The sequence below is a fragment of the Poecilia reticulata genome, linkage group LG7 (genome assembly GCF_000633615.1).
Source record: "Poecilia reticulata strain Guanapo linkage group LG7, Guppy_female_1.0+MT, whole genome shotgun sequence".
Taxonomy (NCBI): domain Eukaryota; kingdom Metazoa; phylum Chordata; class Actinopteri; order Cyprinodontiformes; family Poeciliidae; genus Poecilia; species Poecilia reticulata.
Window position 1 is genome coordinate 26,480,139 of NC_024337.1, and position 20,883 is coordinate 26,501,021.

General features: G+C 40.5%; 3 protein-coding genes across 5 annotated transcripts; all 3 read right to left on the reverse strand.

The window, feature by feature from the left end:
- Positions 1-2,104: 2,104 nt before the first annotated feature.
- Positions 2,105-5,311, reverse strand: hoxc4a (homeobox C4a). 2 transcript variants are annotated; one of them, XM_017305959.1, is made up of 3 exons: positions 3,983-5,311; positions 3,339-3,435; positions 3,167-3,259 (listed from the first exon to the last, which is right to left on the reverse strand). In XM_017305959.1, the coding sequence occupies exons 1-3, from the start codon at positions 4,419-4,421 to the stop codon at positions 3,247-3,249; spliced, it is 549 nt and encodes a 182-aa protein (XP_017161448.1). In that variant the 5' UTR covers positions 4,422-5,311; the 3' UTR covers positions 3,167-3,246. The 2 variants fall into 2 exon arrangements, with proteins under 2 accessions (XP_008411943.1, XP_017161448.1); XM_008413721.2 differs by having other exon boundaries at positions 2,105-3,435.
- Positions 5,312-14,173: 8,862 nt separating this feature from the next.
- hoxc5a (homeobox C5a) lies at positions 14,174-17,003 on the reverse strand. The gene is made up of 2 exons (XM_008413723.2): positions 16,203-17,003; positions 14,174-15,096 (listed from the first exon to the last, which is right to left on the reverse strand). Exons 1-2 carry the CDS (start codon positions 16,654-16,656, stop codon positions 14,888-14,890), a joined length of 663 nt encoding a protein of 220 aa, XP_008411945.1. The 5' UTR covers positions 16,657-17,003; the 3' UTR covers positions 14,174-14,887.
- Positions 17,004-17,613: 610 nt separating this feature from the next.
- Positions 17,614-19,790, reverse strand: hoxc6a (homeobox C6a). 2 transcript variants are annotated; one of them, XM_008413725.2, is made up of 2 exons: positions 19,214-19,790; positions 17,614-18,824 (listed from the first exon to the last, which is right to left on the reverse strand). In XM_008413725.2, exons 1-2 carry the CDS (start codon positions 19,608-19,610, stop codon positions 18,514-18,516), a joined length of 708 nt encoding a protein of 235 aa, XP_008411947.1. In that variant the 5' UTR covers positions 19,611-19,790; the 3' UTR covers positions 17,614-18,513. The 2 variants fall into 2 exon arrangements, with proteins under 2 accessions (XP_008411947.1, XP_008411946.1); XM_008413724.2 differs by having other exon boundaries at positions 17,614-18,827.
- Positions 19,791-20,883: the final 1,093 nt, after the last annotated feature.

Consider the following 20,883-nt stretch of genomic DNA (forward strand, 5'->3'; position numbering starts at 1 on the left):
TATATACAGGCTGCACTCAGCCTATATATATACTCAGCCTGATACACACTGATATATGTGTGTATCAGTTGGTTGTTGATACACACAAACATTGACTGTATCTCATTTCAGAGTAATTTAATGTTAGCGTTAAGTATTCAAGTATTTGTGGAGGTCTCATTGAAAAGTTTCCAAGGAGTTTGTGTGTTAAAAGAGAAAGACAACACTTGAAGGTCCTCGTTCAAAAACTAATCACAGTGACCAAGTGTCCCAGTACTGTCAGAGACGCCTATAATTGGCAGCTGGATTTTGGACACCGGAGCCAATGGGAGCAGAAGTCACATGAGCGCAGCAAATGACACTATTTATAGCCGCAGCACCTTTTTATGAGACCTCAGAGAACGCCACTAATCACCGTAGTAAAAATATTCATCGAGTTTGTCAAATTTGAGGCGCAATTGCAAGACATAATCTCAAGTGGTTGTTTTATATTGCTATAAATTATGGATAACGTCACTGTGTGTATTTGTGCAATAACTCGCTCACTAAGAAGATTCGCGCCAGATGAGGGAAAACGCAGATTTTCGAAGTGCTGCAGCTCCGCTGGACGCACAGAGGAGCGCAGTCCGAGAGTTTAACACTGTCCGGTGTCACGGTGCTTAACAAAGAGAGCAACACATGCAGTGATGCCCCGCCGCAGGCCCCTTCTATACAGCCGCAACCCAGAAAAAACCACAAAGAAAGCCGAGGCCAAGGGAGGACCGGCGAGGGCGCACACAGAAGGTACACGCATAGAAAGTGAGTCAGGTCACAGGGTTGGAGAGGTCGGCCATCCAGACTGAAATGAGCCTAATGGAACAGAAAATGTGTCCTCGAGATGAACTCGGCCTTCTCCCATTTCGCCCCCCAAACTTCAATGAAGCACCTTTTCAAGCCCCGCGACATGGAGGCGACAGGGCCGAGAAAAGGGGCTGGAGGGATGCTGCGACTGCGGAGAGCACATTAATTTTTCTAATCTGTCCAACAACATAAAGGCTCCTCGATTCATTTTTCAGCGCCGCCTCACCACCATTCTACTGCCTTCTGCAAAAGCCATGTCTCAACAGCATATTTTAACATGCTTGTGTTTGTACTATATATGTAAAAGACAAAACAGAACAAAACAAAAAGCTCAACATTAAGGGGTCCAAACGCACAATTGCGCATGCTTCAGAGTTATTCTGGCTGATAACGCACAACATTTGATGCTATCAAAAACTGGCTATCATCACAGCTGTTTTCCAGGACATTATACAGAGCTCCGTGGTGCAAGATTGATGATGGAAAATACCTCTTCCCTTTGTGTTGTTGTGCCTCCCACTACGCAAGGCATTTTATACGACCTATTCATGCCACAGTTTCAATAATCTATCAAATGCTTGGGCTTCTTTGGGTCTGAGTCATGCTCAAACTACATCTATCTAAAAGAAGAAAAAAACAGCAAACAAATAAACAAACAATGCAATTAAAAAATAAATAAGAGTAAAGAGAATTAAATGCTAAACCTAAGTAGCTGCAAACAGTTCTAAAGTCTATTTTTCCTGAGGCTGCAGGGTCAATTCCGCATGTATTTTGCTGCTACACAGAGGCACATGTACATGCAGAAGTAAAAGACACAAGAAACCATTAACACTCCTCCTCATGCAGGCCAGACTCTGACAACAAAGGTCAGCATCTTCGCTGTGATATATCTCACGCCACACCATGCATTAACACTGAATCTGCGTTCAGTTCACATTTTAGTTAAATTTTCATTTATTTCATTCTGTGAAAACTCAGTCACATGGCACAGTGGAGCAATATAGAAAAAAAAAGGAAAGCAGGGTGACTGCGTGTGTTTGTTACAAAATAGCTATATTACAAGCGTCTATCAATTCTAACATAGTACAAATGCAAGTCCTAAATTAAAAGCATGCATTTTGGTTTCGAAGTCGAAAGTGGGGTTGGTTTTGGTAGCAGTGACAGTAAAGCAGTGCAGAAGTGGACTGGATGGGGCCCTCAGTAGCTTGTCTGCAGCGCTAATTGAATGCCCTTCAGACTGATGAGGTTGCACGAAATGCAAGGAGCAAACTACTTATTTGTTTTCCATATTTTTTTTTTTTTGGGAAACAGCTTCATTCTATTACAAGGAAGGCTGGACACAAACACACAAGCACACATACACACACACGCACGCACACGCACACACACACACACACACACACACACACACTCAGACGCACACACATCATGTCTTTACACGTTGCTAATTTAAGGGCGCAGGGGGAAAAAAGAAGTCAGAAAACAGTGGTCCTGTTGAGTATTTACACATCTGTACAGTTTTTAAACATCCTCCTATAGCAGACCTCGTCTTAGCAAAAATGAACTTCGAGCATACGTATGTAAAACTAGTAGACACTCACCGTTTTTATTGACCAATATGATTAGCACAAGTACACTAAACTCCGTTTATTGCATTTCACAATAGTCTGCTTTGTAACGGTCTAAACACAACATCAACACCACAAATAATAATAATAATAATAATTAAAAAGAAAAACAAAGAACTAAAAAAAATCTAAATCCCGTTTCTGAAATACACGAGGTAAATTCACACATTGTTGTTATCCTAAACATACATGTTCAGAACCAATGCTGTGTTCAAGCTTTTTTTTTTTAATATACCAAAATAATTATTATTATTATAGTGATATCCTTCCAGTGTTGTTTGAAATAAATAGATTGTGCATTTTACCTTGGGCAGCTGGGCAAAAAAAATGGCCCACAATAACATTTCGATAAAATGTATATTTTTTTTCTAGTTTCACTCCTTCATTTTAATAAAAAAAAAACACCAGGATAACTGAACTTCAAATAAATTAAACCCTGTTTCACGTAAAAAATAAATCATCGGTATTCGCAGTAATCCATGCTATATAACATGCATTTTTTTATATAACTTTGGACTTAAAGGAAACCGCACAAGATAGCTACGAAAACAAAATATATCATTGTTCTATAAATAACAAGTTCTCCGTGTACCCCAGCTGGATGGTTCGTGGTTTTATAACCTGGTAATATCCTCGCCATGCTGTGCTCCTGTGAGTTCGTCGGGGGCCCCAGTGCTGGTGGCCGAGACAGCGGCGACTCCACCGGCCGCAGAGCCTGTGTTGGACCCGGAGGAGGAGGACGAGGAAGAGGAGGAGGATCTCACTTTGGTGTTCGGCAGCCTGTGATCCTTTTTCCATTTCATCCTGCGGTTCTGAAACCAGATTTTAATCTGCCGCTCGGAGAGCACCAGGGTGTGCGCGATCTCAATGCGCCTCCGTCGGGTTAAATACCGGTTATAGTGGAATTCCTTCTCCAATTCCAAGACCTGCTGCCGGGTGTAAGCTGTTCTAGACCGCTTTGGCTCCGTCCCATTGTAACCAGAGTTCACTGGGAGGAAGAAAAAAAAAAAAAAAGGGAGATGTGGAGAGAAAGGGTAGAAGGAGAAGGGAGAAAAAAAGGAGGGGGTAAACAAAGTGAGATATGACTCAGAAAGATTTATTAGACATGAATGTTTAGCTGTTTGAGGAAATTTAAATGGGAAGTTAAGAACTTCGCGTAATGAGAGGACACTCACACCCAACCATGATCTAAATTATTAATGCAAGATCACAAAGCTCAGATTTTTTTTTTTTACCCTTCTCTTCTCTTATTCATTTCTCCCCTCCTCTCTCTCTATCGCGCAATACATAACAGCAGAAGCCACATGGTGATACGGCTGCCCTGAGTATACCTCGGCTATAAAATTTATGGTGGGTGTAATTACCAATGCCGAGTCGTAAATCCGCCTCAATTGTGCCATTTCAAAGGCTTCCCTGCTATCGGAGCAGGGGCTGGCAACGAGATGGGAGTCAGAGGGGCTTGATAAAGGGAGGGAAGAAGGGGAGAGAGGAGCGTGAGTAGAGCAGGGGGAACATAAACACCACAAGTTGCCTACCAGTGCTGACGTGAATTTTCTTCATCCACGGGTACACCACGGGCTGTTTGGAGGAGACTGTGCTGTTGGGATGCTCCGGGGTGGCTTGGTTGCAGGCGGAGGCTGCGGCCGGTGGGGTGGCGGGGGACATGGACAACTGTGGGGTCTCACATGACGCAGGCTGGCCCTTTCCCGTTAGCAGGTGCGCGGAGTGGGGTATTCCGTGTCCCCGCGGCGTGTCGGGCTCGGGGATGCTTGCACAGTTATACTGGCGCTCTTGGTAGCTCGCCCGCGGAGGAGGGTATAACTCCTGGTGGTGATGCTGGTAGCCAGTGTCCCTTGCGCGGCTGTAATATTCTGGACTGTGCTCGGGGATGTAGTTGTTTTGCGAATATTCCTCGCATGGAGGAAATTTCGGATCAATGTAGTTAGACTCCATCAAATACGAGCTCATGATCATTAATTTCTGGAGTGGAAAATAATTTTTCTAGCTTTGTCGTTTTTCTGCTCCATAAAGCCCTCCTACTTGCGAGCAGCCCTGTAAAGTTACTTTAACCACGTGACCCAGTGGCCCAATAGCAGAGGAAGAGGTAGTTCCCGGATAAGGAACCAGAGGTATTTAGCATACCTACAGTCGCCATTGTGGGCACAAAGCGCTCTCTCTCTCTCACTGTCCGCTCGTGTCTCTTTATCCCTCCTTCTTCCCTCTTCTTCCCCCTGCCTCCCTCTCTCTGGTTTTGTTACCAAGGTAATTGATCTTGGGGACAAAACTAGTAGCTGCTGACCAAGGAAAAAAAAATAAAACAGGCAAAATCCATGGCTACCAATTATTCAAAGAGACAATGGTTGGCCAAGGATAAAGCACAACAATAGAAAACCAATCATTTTATTAGCTTGCGCACTTTGCATAAAGGTTATTTGCAAATTAATGAAGACACTTCCTTTTTTTTTATCAGTATTAGCTCAGCTGGCAAACTGACAAACCGACATTACAGCTGATAGCCGGACCTTTCTGAAAATAAAAAAAACAATTCATTTCACTTTCTAATTAGTTGTTCCCTGATGGAACATGCCTTGACCATGTTTTATTTGTTTTGACATTTTGTAGTAATCCTTTACTTAAGATCAAGACCAAATCTAACCTCTGAGCTTCCACACATGCAAATGCCTCTAGTAACATAAAAACACACTGAAAGTTTCAGGAGGTTAAATTTAAGACTTTTATAGATCATCTTGAAGAACTGTAAGATGTGGCTGAAAACTGTGTCATGATATAAGTGTTTCATATCAGTCATATCAATAGTTATTGATTATTTTTTTTGTCTTAAATATTGCCAAACTGACGGCGTGATTTTTCCTGTTTTATCCCGTTTTCACTCCACACCATTGTTATTGTTGTTGTTGTTGTTGTTGTTTTTATTGTTATTACTATTATTATTAGGCATATGAGGCATTGTGGCAGAACCTTAAACTGCTGCTACGCAAGGTTGTCAACAATGTTGTTGCTAGTAACTACATGGTGAGTGAGATAGTTGATGCACCAACATTGCTCAACTGGCCCTGATAGGTTAAGTCAACTGTGGGGTCTCACATGGTGCAGGCTAAAGCCTAACCTCTGCCTACATCACCCAGAAGGGTTTCCGGTTCTGGATGGAAGTTGAGTGAAACATTTTTTCAGACTTATTTATTGATATTAATCACATATGTATTGTGATACATATGTATTCCATATGTATCACATTGATTTATTGTCCAACCCTACTATTCATTCATTCATTCATTCATTCATTCATTCATTCATTCATTCATTCATTCATTTTCTGCACACCCTTGTCCCTTAGTAGGGTCGGGAGGGTTCCAACTCTACTATTATGATTAAAATTTTAGAGATAAGTGAACTTCAAAAATATCTTCACTAATAATGCAGCTAGCTCGCAGCTTAAATGGAACTTAGCTAAAAATTTAAGCAAGCTCTTTTACACGTTTTACTTAGCTTCAGCGCCTTCAATCAGCGCATTTACACTTCATTAAGGTTACTGTTGTTGGGTCTTAGTCAACTACTAAAAATTTATAGAAAATATTAGGCAGTGGTGGATAATTAAAACTGAATTGTTGTGTTATTTTATTTCCAAAGAAATGTTATTAATTCAGTACTTGCAGAAGATATAATCAAGTATTTGGATTTATGTGACTTCCAACAGGATTCATTAATGCACAGGATCAAGACATTTGTGTTTTTGTCAGAGGATAAGGGTAATGTCCAAATGTGTCAAACAACCATACAATTAAAAAAAACAAGTACGAGAAACAAAATAACAACAACAAAAAAAGACCTAATGAACTGTAATTCACAACCCTGAACTTCTAACCTTTGTAAAACCTTTTACATTAAAATGTAGATTTGAGAATTTTCAAGACCTCTCTGAATCCCTGCAAAATGGTGTAAGACTGGAACATATACTGAGTAACTCTATGGATCTCGAATGCAACTCAGCTACTTCAGAATCTGGGTTTAAATCTGTCAAAAGTTACTTTCCCTGTCAGTGTTGTACCAATGCCAACACATCAGTTTGAATCTTGTACCTGTTGTGATGTCATCAACCACAAAACAGACTAAGTAGACTTACCATTCTTTGTATCTGAAATCTGCTTTGAAAAATATTTTGTTCTTGTGCAATTCATAGTTTATTATCATCAGTGTACATTTGTTATATGCCTCTGGATAGAGTCTTTAATGATCTTAAGAATTAGAAGAACTTCCAAGAGTCACTTAAAGTGATTTAAATACAGATTTAATAGGACTGTGGTTCAGTCTATAACACAGGGGATGTGAGATGGTCAGGAGATGTGGTTTAATTCTCAAAGCAGACCAACCGTGGAGCAAGGTAAGAGCGCCAATGATGATACAGCCTAAAAAAAAGCAAAAAACAACCTTCACTTTTATATTGCTTTTCTATATCTTAAATCAAACAGCTATACTTTAATGAAAGATAATGAAAAAGCAACATTTTTCAATATAATCCTAGTAAGACGAACATAGAAAAAAATTCATACATCAAAAATCATTTGCTGCCGGACAAAAATAAAATTCAGATCAATCAACTACAGAAAACACAAAAGCAGATCTACACATGGATAGCAAATGTTGTGGACACAATCCCAGTGTTTACAATAAAGAGTTGTGGCAATCATGCTCTATAGTATGTCTTTTAAAATAGGAGAACTTGTTTCAGTAAGTTCTGCTTCCTAAGGATGCAACAAACACTTCATTAAATAAAAAAATACATAAGTATAACTCATTTAGCAAAGCATGTTTCTAATCACAAAGCTGGGGTCAATCTTAGTCGCACACCTGACAGTTTTTAAAATCACAAATAGCATAAGGCCACAAAACATGGAGGTCTGAAAGACGCAATAAAAGAATTCCAAAAACAAAAAATCAAATATTAAAATACTGCATGAACTAGAGATGACTATTTAGTTAAGCTACATGTGGTTCTTCAGGTCAGAAAGTTACAATCAGGAGAAGTGACTAATACCTTAAAACCTGTCTAAATAGTCTTCTTAACCCCATGTTAATGCATCTTTTTTACTTCATTCTTCATTTTGACTTCATTCAACTGCTACTTACTGCACATGATGGGAATAATAAAAGCACAGCCATACAGTAGCTCATTTACCTGCATCCTTGATAACAGTTAAGACAAAACACCACAACGTGCCACAGCTCATCAGTAGACTGCTGAGAGGGTTGTTAAATAACATTACATCCCTTTAAATAAACACAGCAGTTAGCTCAAATAGCTAAATTATATTTAATTCTTCGATTTCAACTATCCAAATGTTTACGACTACAAGGCAATATTTCATCTCAGCTGTTACTATGTTAATCCTGGCTAGAGCCCTGACCATGAGTTACATGACTTGTGGTTGACTTTTATGTTGTAAGCTGATGCTGTGAGGCTGCCTCAACTTGGCTTCCCATTCTTCTCTCATCTCTTCAAACATGCTACTTCTCCACATACCCTAACCTAACATAATAATAATAATAATAATAATAATAATAATAATAATAATAATAATAATAATAATAATAATAATAATAATAATAATAATAATAATAATAGGTTTTAAGTCTGTGAAATAAATGTAGGTCAGTATTTTGGCCACTGTGCAAGCCAGGGGATCCATTTCCTCAGCCATAATTACATAATAAGTTTAAAAACGATGTGAAAAATGCATATCATAACTCTGGCAGTACTGTTTGTAAAGAATGCGCACGACATTTCTATTACCCCTACCGAGGATGTTAGAGGCGTTTTATAGAGCAATAAAAGCCGTAAATCAGTCACTTTTAAACGACCCCTGGTTCCCGGTGTGTTTTACAGGCTCTGACACAGTAGTAGCCGCACACTGCTCATGGCTCCCTTACTCTGTGGCCTCTCTAGCTGCCTCCACAACGTGCGGATCTGTGTGGACACTTTGTGACAGCGTTATTGCATTGTTACAGTGCCTGGCTGTGAGGATCATCGCGGGTGCTCCCTGTGTATGCACAAGCAAGTGCAAAAAAGAAAGACAGACGTGCAGAAGCAGAGTTAGGTGCAACGCAATCCATTGGCTGGCGAGGAATTCCAGTTGCCCATGTATTCCTGTAGAGACGTATTTGCGAATGTTTGTGCAGCACGCAAATTTGGTTCTACAGGGTACATATAGACAACTAATGTGCTTTCTGTTTGAGGCTGTAGAGGTGAACTGTCGGGTAAACGTCGGTGAAAGCAGGTTATGGAGGAAGCATGCCTTTTCCGAGATGTTTCAGGGCGGCAGTGAGTTGGCAATCACACGAAAAGTGCGCGTGAAAGCTGATGCGCTTCGAAGCGACACAAACGTATTTTGTTTGTTTTCTGTTTTCCCTCGTTAAAGAGATGTATGCGCAAACACGCGCGAGTGTATGCGGGCACACAGAGAATACGGAGGCTCTCCTTTCACAGCATTCTGCCTTTGAGGTGGCTCCTATATGAATATTCAGTCACAAACACGGCGGATACAAAAGGACGGCGTGACAGCAGCAGATGAAAAATAAGTTCCCATTGTTCCCAACCATTTCTTCTGCTCGCCATTACCATACTGACCGCTCGGTAACCTTTCTTCCTGACACTCTGGAAGCTAATGAGAAAAGCCTTGGATGAAAAATGTTACGTTGGACATGTGACCCGTTTCGAAAAGGGGGTGGGGGTGGGGAGGGGAGTATTAAAAAAAAAAGAAAAGAAACAGCAAACAGATTCTGAATCAATTGAATTGATTAAAGAAGAGAGGCATAAGGAAATAAACTGATGCACATCTTGATCTGTGTATTTTTATGTAAATCGCTTTTTTTATTAATTAATGAAATGAACAAGCTGTGAATTCTTTATGTAATAAATACAATTCAGAAAACGCACCCACTTGGTTGCGTCGTATTTTCATCTAAATACATGATATTTGTCGTGCACCCAACCGATATGAACGCCACGCACTCCCTCTCGCCCCATGAACTCATGGCGAGCGCATTTTAATATTAGTTAGACAGCCTGACCCGCGTTTCACCCCTCGCGTTTGACTGCTTCCAATAGTTCACTGCCAAGGATTATTGATGGAGAGACAGCAATGAATTCTTTCTCCCCTCACAAATGGCTTTGAGATCGTGCACCTAGTTCAATAACTAGTTATAATGTAGAAGTACAAAAAAATGAGACCCTCAGGCGGACTAATTTGATGTTTCATTTGTTCATTTGAGGGATTGTTAAGCTTTCTCCGCGCACCCCTCCACGCACACACACACCCTGCAAAACAACTCTTGTACATGCGTGTTCACACATGTATCCGTGTAAACAGAAAATTTATCAAAACTCCACAGAAGTCACAGTGTCGATCACGGTGTTTTTTCTCTTCCAGTGTCCGACTGGCTGACCTGAATGCAGAAACTGCAGCAGTATTCCGCTCCCTGATGAAAACGGTTACGATGCGCTTTTAATCAAACCCTTAATGTAATAGCCTCCACTCGTTTACCCTCCCCAGGTGTAATAACGTTAGGCAGAGATGGTCCAGTTAAAATAAAAAGTTTTAATGAAGTGCAGACAGACTGGAGACCAGTTGGCTGTGTATGCTGGTTGAAAGCGACCGCCAGGGGAGCAGAGGTGCTTTTTAGAAACTGGATTCCCCCACATAAACCGCTGCGGTGCTGCAGCTCATTAGACCCGAACCGTAACGTTACAACACATATAAGCTCCTCAACAACAAAACAACCTCCCACGCTATTAATTGGACGGGAAAAGCGCCACAAAATGTTCTGCAACGTCAGTTAATTTTTAATAGTTTCAAATTATATATAACTGCTATAGTTATAGACATATAACTATTGCAAAGACTATATATAGTCTCAAACATAAAGATTTATGGTGATTAAGATTTATTACACGTATACAAAAAAATCTACTGTTGGACTCATGTTGACCCGACGAACTGTCTGAAAAAAAATCTTTAAATGGCTCCATGGATATTTTTGAAAAATTGAGTTATAAATTGTATATAAGCAGAAGAAATGATTACCAACAAAGTAATAGAAATTTCTCCTCAAAAATGGTAAATATGAGACATAAAAATATCAATTTCTCTTCCACGTTGTGGAATAAATATTTTTAAAGTTAAATACACTTAGTCAGTTACGTGGAAATGTACATATGTAAATGTGACACATTGAAAAGCATGGGTAATTTGTGGTATATTACAAGATTAACCACAAGTAATGACATTCCTGAAAATAAAAACCAGCGGAATAAACGAGAATAAACGTAAAATATAACAACTAAAACATAATAGATCCGTTTTAGAATTTTTTCGCCCTAAAATAGAACGAAGTGTTTATTTTTTTCTTCACTCTTGCTATTCTTATCTTAATAATATTTTGGCCTGTTAATCACGCATTCCTGGAGGGAGACTGTAAGGAAAATGTGAAATGTTTGAGCGCCTGCAAAACAGAGACAGTGGAAAGAATTTAAGACAGATCGTTTTCAGACGATAAAACTAAATTTACAAGCAATTTGGTATTTCCTTGGGCAAGAGCTACTATGAATAGAAGTCCCTAGACTTCAGCGCCTGTGAATTATGGCGAACAGTCAATAAAATAGAGTCACGACTTTGTCTTCACATTGTAAATAAAATCAGTTCATGTTCGGAAACTGTGCAACGAAGATCTCTGCCTCTTGTTCGAGCCCCAGACAAAGGGAAGTCTATGCTCACCCGGAAATGACCTCTGCGGGTTGAAGGATGGCAGTGTCAGCTCCGTAGGTCAGAGAAAGGAATACACGAGCGCAGAACATGACAGTGAAATCGGATGTTTGGGCCGGTTTCACTTTTGGAATAAAGTTTTTGAGTTGTTATGAGCACCTCTGAGGAATTTATTCAAGTATCTCACAGAATGAAAGGTTAAAATGCAGCACGTACATTGCAGGTGTACAAATGCGCATGTCAGTATTCCTGATAAGAAAACGGGAAATCATTTTTATACGATTTCTTTTACACATAAAAGCATTTAGTCTGGAATTCCTGATAGTTTCCTCTCTGAATTATAGCAAAATGTTTCTAAAAATAAAGAGAACACTTGAAAAAAAAATAGACACCCCCCGGAGTGCATCACTCATACAGGAGTATGTTACACAGTGCCCCCTATTGAAAGTCTGTGATTGATCTTCTACACCTGGAAACCAAGTCCATACCTTAGGATTGGAAATTTGGTATACCAAGTACAGGCAGCGTAATACATTCAAGACAAAAGCAACCAAAAAGAACCGCAGAAAGTAGTGGCGGCCATTGCACCTTGTTAACTTAGGGGAAAACCCTCAATCCGAGCTTTAATATAAAAAATAATTGCACCTCCACACATTGATTAGGAGTAGTGAACTGTTTCTGTAGGCGGAGCTGTTTGCTTAGGCATATGGGTGATTAAATGATGTCTCCAGCTGAGCAACAGAAAACTATCGAGGTCATAAGATGTCATTGGCTCATTAGTCTCCAAGTAAATCAAACTGGATATATCTGCTGATATCCATGAGGACACAAACGGTGTGAAATGCGCAAATATTTATTCAATCTTCACTTCACAGTCAAAATGTGTCACTCAAGATAAGATCCGCAGATCGGCATGGTCAGAAAATAGCCATGAAACCACGATGACGACAGATCGCAACCACAAACCGCAGTGTCAAGGTGGAAAACAAAACAAGTCGCATGAATGTGTTGATCGTGGTTTTACTCTGAACACTTGTATTCTCCACTGTTCTTTATAATATGCTAGCATCATGTTATTGTACATTTTAAGAAAGATGACCTTACAATAATAATAATAATAATAATAATAATAATAATAATAATAATAATAATAACATACATTATACTCGACCCTGAAATCATATAGGCTGCAGTTCTTGACTATAACGTAATATTTCTGACTTCAAAATAGTTGTTACTTGAATTGGATAAATTATTTATAGCAGTTTACGCTATTTTATTTCAGTAGAGAGTAAAACTAACAGTCAAACTTTTTTTTATTATTGTTATTTGTTGTATGCCGATGTGCTGAAGTAAGTCCAATTTTAGTGCAAAGGTGAGACACAAGAGAGATACTGGGCAATTGTTGACATTGACTAATTGAAGCTTTTTAGCTCTTACAATAAAGTCTGAACTGAAAACAAACCCGTCTTTTATTCGTTGCACTTTTTCAAATAGTCAAAGCTACAAGAGTTTTAGGTAGAATTTAACCTAAATGTTTTCCTTTGAAAATTGCAGGATTGGTTGAAGAGTGAGTGGGGAGAAGAGTTTTGAGTCTTACTTCTTCTTCTTCTTCTTTTTTTTTTTTTTTTTTTTGCTTAACACTACTGTGTTTCTCTTGAAACTTGTATTACTATCCCTATTTATTTTTACGGTGGGGATTTACAACTGTAAATAAACTGCTGCAGCCCTATTTAAGCGTGATTTACAAATTTAGACATTAAATGCTTAATTCTGTTTGTAACAAATAAACAGAAGAGCATTTGCAAACCCTTTGCAGAAACGTAGCTCAATGGAGTCATCGTTAGTTGATCTAATTAGGTTTATAGTTAACCCGTGCATTCAGAGTCACTCCATCATACATGAGAGAAGGAAAAAAAAACTATTTTAAGACAGCACAGACGCAGGCAAGTATTTAAAGTTAAAGCAACTTACTGCAGAAGCAGCAGGTCTCACACCTCCGCGCCGTTCCGCTCTGCTCTACAGTCCGGAGAAAGGTACTGCGTCCTCCGCCACCACCACCACAAAGCCCTTTCCTCCTCCGATAAGGGGGAAGCCAGCAGCTGCGATTCCGGACAGTTAAGATTATATATGATGTGTATATATCGAAGGTTTGTCAGCTCTTCCAGGCCATAAAACCCACTTAAACGACACCACGTGCTTCCCACGCACCATTCACAGGCCCTGCTCGGGGCAATTGGCATATGTAACCTTGTAAACTTTAAAATCCCCAAAAAGAAAGACTTGAATGCAAGCTCTCGCGTTTATGTTTATAGGCCCCAACACAGCACAGGGAAAGTGGACGCTGCAGTTGACCGGTTCAAATAAGGGGAGATCATATGGGAGGCTGTTAGTTTGAGAGGTGAGTTGACTTTTTTTTTTTTTTATTTGCTCTAAGTGAAGAGGGGAATTACCTCATAACCTTGGGCTTGAATTGAGACGACCAATGCTGCAAAGTGGCGTTTTAACAACAATCTAACTAGACCAGGGGCTGAAACAAATCTAACCATATGGCCCCCTTTACAGAAAGTGACGCGTCAGTGTGCGGCCACAGGAAGCCGAAGCTTTGCGTCCACCTTTGTGTTGTTCTAACAGGCTGGTGTGGCCCTTCCTCATCCCCTGACAAAACAGGAAGCTGAGTGTGCCTGTGGAGTGCTGGAAAAAGCGGGCAATAAAGTTTTATGAGGGGGAGGCCTTAAACTTTAGAGCGTGTTTGTCAGCCTGAGAAATTTTGGGGACCCGAGAAAACCTGACAAAACAAAAGAAATTGCATTGTGAAAAGACAGAAGTGCAGTTTTATTTAGCGGGCAAAAATGCAACAAAATTATTCTAAGATGCACCTTGTTATTGTTCTTTTTTTCTGCAATGGGTCCCGAATATGAAGAGAAAAATAACTCAGAGTAAAAGAAGTAGTTTTTTTAACGACTTTATTGTTTACAATCAACAAATTGGCCATCAAGCAGGCCTTGTGTGTACCAGGCACCTTTAGTTTACTAAGGGAAACAGACGTAGCTTCATTGCACATTACAGTGTTATCATACACAATCACAAGGTTATGACAGACAGCATGGATGACAGACCGATCACAGACACATCAGACCTTCAACAAATCCTGATTTCTCAAAAGAAAACAAGAGGACAAACACTTTTCAACTAATTTTATTTTTCTTGCTCACTGACCTTAATTTTTAATGGCACGCTAAAGAAGCTGGAAATGACCCCCAGAACTCTCGGTAACTACCTTTTTTCTTTTTTAAATAGCCTATACTATGAACCAAAATTAATAACGTTGTGCAGCTTTTTTTTAAAGCGCAATCTGGACCAAAAAGCCTTGAAGGACCCTTCTCCCACCTTCGCGTTTTTTTCCACCGTAAAGTGGGGTTATCATCGCATAGCAAGCAAATTAATTTAGAAATGTAAACCGATTGATCATAGTGAGCGATATTCAATACATTAGGTTCCAAACCGCAGAAAGTGACACATAATTGGTGATGAAGCACACAGAACCGTGTCATGATGTCATTGCTCCTTATAGCGGTTCATCCGAAGGTCAGGCGGGCAACTCCGACTCTACTGTGCAAGTGTGGAGGTGCAAAAAAAAAAAAAGTGCTGCTTTTCTTTCTTTTACTCCTTCACTTTGATCTTTGAGTCCTTCTTCCATTTCATCCTTCTGTTCTGGAACCAGATTTTGATTTGCCTCTCGTTTAGGCACAGGCTGTTGGCGATCTCTATGCGCCTTCGGCGGCTCAGGTAGCGGTTGAAGTGAAACTCTTTCTCCAGCTCCAGAGTCTGGTAGCGGGTGTAACTGGTCCTGGAGCGCTTACCCTCCGATTCTGAAGCAGTATTAAAATATGTCAGCGTTCAGGAACATCATATTGCACAAAACTGTCGCATTTAATTGACTTTCAGGCATGTAATTTAAAGTGTGAAATAGAAAGCACATATGTTCACCGAGGCCATTTGTAATAGTGGACTTGCTCACTCAGAGAATATCACACGGACAGAAACAGTTGGTATGATGTCATAAAACCTCAATATTATTTGTGCAACCACTTTCATTGTTTCAAATATGAAGGGGAAACAAAAATGTTCAATAGACTCTTGTTTAGCTGTAACAAATCAGACAACAGTGTGTGGGCCTCCCTGTAAAGTCTGCAACAGTTATACAATAGTAGCGTAGCGTAACATCACGGTAAGCGAAACCAACATGGGTGCTTAAAGAAGCACTTGAAATGTTGCAACTGTCTTCCAACTGTTTTGTAATTTATAAACTTGCACAACATTGCTATGTAACGCAACAGGACTATAGCCGCCGGATATTTAGATTCATCCAACATTCCCGCTGCGTGTTTTCGTTGCCAGTCCTTGGTTCTTGTTTTGTAGCTAATGCGTTTACAATTTTCTTTGCAGCTAGATTGTCTGCCAGTATAGGTTAGGAGCCACGAAGAAGGAGCATGTCTATTCAAATCTTTCAGAGGTGAAGAGTTCACGATTGGGTCAGGGCACTGGTGTGTCCCAGAGTTCAATCAAAGGCTAAAGCTTTATTATTATTATTGTTATTATTATTATTTTCCCTCCTTGGGGATCCTGGAAATTCAAAGGCATGCAGAGGAGAAGCAATAACGCTACAATTACTATTATATAGCTGGATTTGTACTATTATTTTGCCGTTTTATCATATTTTTGTTCTCTTATCCAATTATTTCACCATAAATCACAGCACAGATCACCCCTTCACCGTAACAGAGCAGGTTTACGAGCAATAGATGCCTTTGTCATAAAATTTATGACCGCGAGTTTTTATTATTTCCTGCTTTTGGCCTATAAAACTCAAGAGGGACAGTGGAGCGAGCGAAACCAAGTGTTGCTGCGTTAAGAGCGAGCATCTAATTCGCATTTTTTGATTGCCTTTTTTTTTAATAAAACAAGTCAACTTTACCGTGGCTCATGTGCAGTTTTGTCATCCAGGGATAAATCTGCGGCTGCTGTTCACTGTCCAGACGCTGGTGCATATTTGGGTTTCTTTTCACTGTCTGAGCCCTTTCCGCGTTTTGGTCGCCCTCCTGGCTCCGGTTGCCTCCGCGTTTCACGCCTCTCTCCGGGTCTCTGTCCGTGCCTCGTCCGTACTCGAGCCCGCTCGCCTCCAAGAGTGAACCGCCGGAGAGCATACTTATTTGCGGTCCTGGCGGAGGATCCGTGCTGCCACGCAGGCTAGTTTTGATCTCCTCCCGATGCGCAGAGGTCGTGGGGACGGGACAGGAGTAAATCCCGTTCACGTTAACACCCTCATAACGGCTGGACGTGCGCCCAGATCCATCGAAAGTAAACATGCTGTTAGCAGAAGTTGTCTCCCTTGTTTGCCCAAAGCTGGAGCGCTCAACATGAGAGTTCATTTCAAAACTAATTCTACCCACCAACACTTTCTTTTCAAACTACATGCGGTGCGAGGCTTGCGGGTATTTCCTGTTTTTTGTTGCTCATTGCTTTTTCTTTGTAGCCTCTAATGGAAAATTCACAGCTGTCTGTCCTAAAGAAGAAGAAAAAATAATCCAGGATTTATAGGTGGAGTAGGCTTTGGTATCTTTTCTCTCTTTTTTTAATTCTTGATCCGGAGCGCACTGCCCAAATATGGGGTATTTGTATGCGATCACGTGCATGTGTTGGCCAGTCATAAATTGGCTTGATACTCAATGGGGATATTGATGAATAGGAGAAACGTGTCCGGTAAACTTTGAGCTGTTTGGTTGTTGGGGACGAAGCGAGGGGGGTCTTTAGCGTAAAAAAAAGGCAGGACAGTAAGACAAGAGCGTCATCTGGTGTCTGGAATGGAGCAGGACGTGTCAGGACGTGTGCCATGGACGCGCTTCGAGGTCACAAGTAAAAATAATACTAATTATTATTGTTGTTATTTTAAAAAAAAGTAGTAGCTGTTTGATCGTATATTAATCTTGTCAGTTTGATAAACGTAAACTACAATATTAACTGCAACAACATCAATAATAATAATAATAATAATAATAATAATAATAATAATAATAATAATAATAATAATAATAATAATAATAATAATAAAAAATTCCCCAGAACTCTTCAGTGCTCTCCCAACATTTAAACGTTACTCGTACAGAGACCAAAGTTTGCGTTAAAGTAACCACTTCTATAGCCTCTTCTAATCTACCCCTTTCTAATCCTCCAAATCCGCATCATTGCAAAACTCGCAGTGCCTGTGGAGAGGGCTGTAGCTTTGCAAACCCCTTTCATTTCTCTGATCAACTCGTAAAACCTGGCTGATGCGCCACATTTGTCTTCCCAAACAGAGTATCGCGCACAGCAAAGACCAGACAAGGATGCAAGTTTTACAAAGATTTTATTTACTGATACACAAATATGACAAAAAAACATGAAATCATATCACTCAAAGGGTGAAGAATTACTAGTGTACAAATCTGTCTCACAACAAAAAAATAAAAGAGCATATGGTGTCAAATGATTCAAAGAAGAAGTGGCGCTGTTCTTTTACGTTGTCCTGCGCCAAAAATCCAAGCGGCTAAATGCACAGCTCTTGCGGAATTTGCATAATATGCTGTTATGCTACTTTTATTATATATATATATACAAGCTTGAGGGTCAACCGTGCAACTTGAATCTTTTGTGTCTCGCTCCTTTTTTTAATCTGTGGACAGTTCAAGTACTAGTTTTGCATTGTGTTCCTTGGAACGCCGTGGAATGTGCATGTGCATGAGCAAAGTCAAACCAACACTGTATTTGGTGAGGTGATCAAAGAGTTCACAGTGAGGAATTGGCTGTGGGTAAATACAGATTTTTTTTTTTTTTTTTTTTTTACTTTTCCTGGTGTTTGGAAAACTACCAGGAAAATAATACTTGTTTTTCTTCGTCTGTATTATTATTAATATTAATAATAATATTGTTATTATTATTTTTCACAATACATGTGAGACATTGATATTTATAATATTGATAAAACAAACACCTTAGTGCTCCAAATGTCACAGAGATCAAACTGTGGATGGAATAATGTTTTGAATATTTAGTGCTCCACAACTGCTGTGGTCAAGATGAGATAAAGAGCAGCGGGTATAACCATCATGCAGTGAAGTCAAGTCTTTATAGATTTTTTTTTTTTAGGTAGTTATGTTGGACTTTCATGGTCATGAGGTGACCCCCCCCCCCCCGCCCCTCTCCTCTCCACTTCCATGCACACACACACACGTGCGCGCTATTCTTCCCAGTTATTCCTTTTTCTTGTGTTCATCCTTCCCTTCTTCCACTGCGCTCCCACTCCGTTCCTCCTCCTGAGCAGCCCCTGTCTGTTCACTTCCAGTCACCGTGGACGTCAGGTTGCTCTCCTTCTTCCACTTCATGCGCCGGTTCTGGAACCAAATCTTGATTTGCCGCTCCGTGAGGCACAGCGCGTTGGCGATCTCGATGCGTCTGCGCCTGGTCAGGTAGCGGTTGAAGTGGAATTCCTTTTCCAGTTCCAGCGTTTGGTAGCGAGAGTAGATCTGACGTCCCCTGCGCCTGTCCGTCCCGTAGCCCACTCCTGCTGGAGCACAACGTAAAAATGCACAAAATTTACTCGCTGATTATAGAATTACTTATCAGGATTTACAGCATGTGGTTTAATCTAAATCTGCAGGGAAACGCGATTTGGAATTTAGCTGATAGAGTGAGGGCATATTTACATTTATTTTTTAATGCAAAAATTATTAAATCGTCTTAATCCAATTTCTCTGTCTCAAGTCACCAGTTATTATCACCACAGTAGTGTTAAAATGAAAGCTGTTTGTTTGCACATGTTAAGGCCCATCTCACAAATCGAGCAGATACAGTAATGTTTTATGGGGCCATAAAAAGTAACTTACTCTCTTGGTAAGACATATCGTAAAACTGGCCCATTTCCCTAATTTATTTGGTCGTAGTAAAACTCACCGCTGTGTGAGTTCATGCGCTGCATCCACGGGTAGATCGGGATGTTGCTCTTCTGCTCCTGGGCTCCTGCCCTCCCCTGCTCCAGACTGTACTCCTGGGCAATGTGGCTCTGCGAGCCGAGTCCCATGTTTGTCTGCCTGCAGCTTGGCAGGACGTCCTTGTCCTGGAGGAATACGTTGGATCCGTACTCGTACTGCGCCCTACCGGAGCCGAACACCACATTCTCCTGAGGGGAGTAGAAAGGGGCATATATCCGATTCTGGGTCACAGCGGCGCCGTACGACGAAAAATGTCTCACTGTGTCATAGGTGGTGGAGTTCAGGGGAACGTTGGGCAGAACCTCTTGACCACCGGACAAATGGCAGGAGAGCGACGGGTTTGCGAAATAAGAATTCATACCTTGCTTGTAACCCTTCTCTCCAACTCTTCCCCACTTCTTTATCGGGTCTCTTTTCAATCTTCCTTCTCCAGTAAATCTCCCTCCCGCCTGTGTCAAGTCAACCAACCACACCTTCCTCCCCAAAAAATCGCCCGTATTTTTCCCCCCTCTCGAGTTGCTGCCTCTCCTGCGTGGTCGCGGKGCTACYTKTSAKGATTGAATATTMWKWRWTTCCAATCTCCGGTTAAGACGCGGAAAAAAAAAAAAAAAAAAAAAAAAAAAAAAAAAAAGCCCGAGTGTAATAGCCGAGGCTTGGCTCAGTGAGAGACAATATGACAACGTCAGCTGACCATTCCCAACCAATTGAGAGGCGGGAAGTTGAGGCGAAACTGTAGCTTTTAGCTCAGAGCTGCGCGGAGCATTGGTGCTAAATGCCGATAAACACAACACAGACGGCAAAGTACAAGCGCACCATCCAGCTTGACTGGACGGGAAGGTTTTCTTATTTTATTTTCTACTTGGCTCATTTTTAAGAGAAAATAAAAACCCCATGCATGGTCACCATCCAGGAAGAGAAACAGGAAATGTGAATAATGTCATTTTTATATCAGGCTCAGAAGATGCATATTAGAAAATACTACCGTGATTAAAAAAAAAAAAAAAAGGAAAAAAAAAAACAAACTTGCAAGATATCAAGACAAATATTAGGCATTATAGCTCATCTTTTTTTTCTAAAAGAAATAACCTAATAAACTCCTAATCATTCCTTTGGGTGTAAAATCCCAAGCATGTGATCACCTTTGTAAACGTGAACTAAAGAGGAAGGGTATGGTGCTCGGGGTAAGAATGCGTTTATGGTCTCTCTTCTGTGAGGGCAATAAAACAAGTGACGTTTTCCAGCTCACCAACAGTGTCTCTCTGCAGCAAAGCCCAGCAAACTCAAGTAAGAAATGAAAAGCAATGCACAGACTCTGGGTATGGACGGAGAGGGACAAAAAAGGCTCTTACAAGCTAATATGAGAGCATAAATTATCCGTTAAAATGGAAAAAAAAAGAGAAGAAATTTTACTTATTCGCACATCACGTCCCCCCTGCAAGCCAACTGTACCCAGTGCGTCAGAAATCATTGATAAAGTATCAGACCCCATGTGAAGTTTGTATAGCGAGGAGTCATAATCTTGATACAGATGTTTCTGAGTTTTTGCCTTGTTCTGAGCTAACCTCGACGTTCCTGCAAAACACACACACACACACACACACACACACACACACACACACACACACACACACA

What these genes read in the sequence shown, in the direction of transcription:
- hoxc6a (XM_008413724.2), bottom strand. Translation starts at nt 19,610, where the DNA reads ATGAATTCTTATTTCGCAAACCCGTCGCTCTCCTGCCATTTGTCCGGT. An exon ending in GCGCATGAACTCACACAGCG is followed by an intron (nt 18,828 to 19,213) that starts GTGAGTTTTACT and finishes GTTGTGCTCCAG; the next exon opens with CAGGAGTGGGCTACGGGACG.
- hoxc5a (XM_008413723.2), bottom strand. Translation starts at nt 16,656, where the DNA reads ATGAACTCTCATGTTGAGCGCTCCAGCTTTGGGCAAACAAGGGAGACA. An exon ending in AAAACTGCACATGAGCCACG is followed by an intron (nt 15,097 to 16,202) that starts GTAAAGTTGACT and finishes ATACTGCTTCAG; the next exon opens with AATCGGAGGGTAAGCGCTCC.
- hoxc4a (XM_008413721.2), bottom strand. Translation starts at nt 4,421, where the DNA reads ATGATCATGAGCTCGTATTTGATGGAGTCTAACTACATTGATCCGAAA. An exon ending in GAAAATTCACGTCAGCACTG is followed by an intron (nt 3,436 to 3,982) that starts GTAGGCAACTTG and finishes TCTTCCTCCCAG; the next exon opens with TGAACTCTGGTTACAATGGG.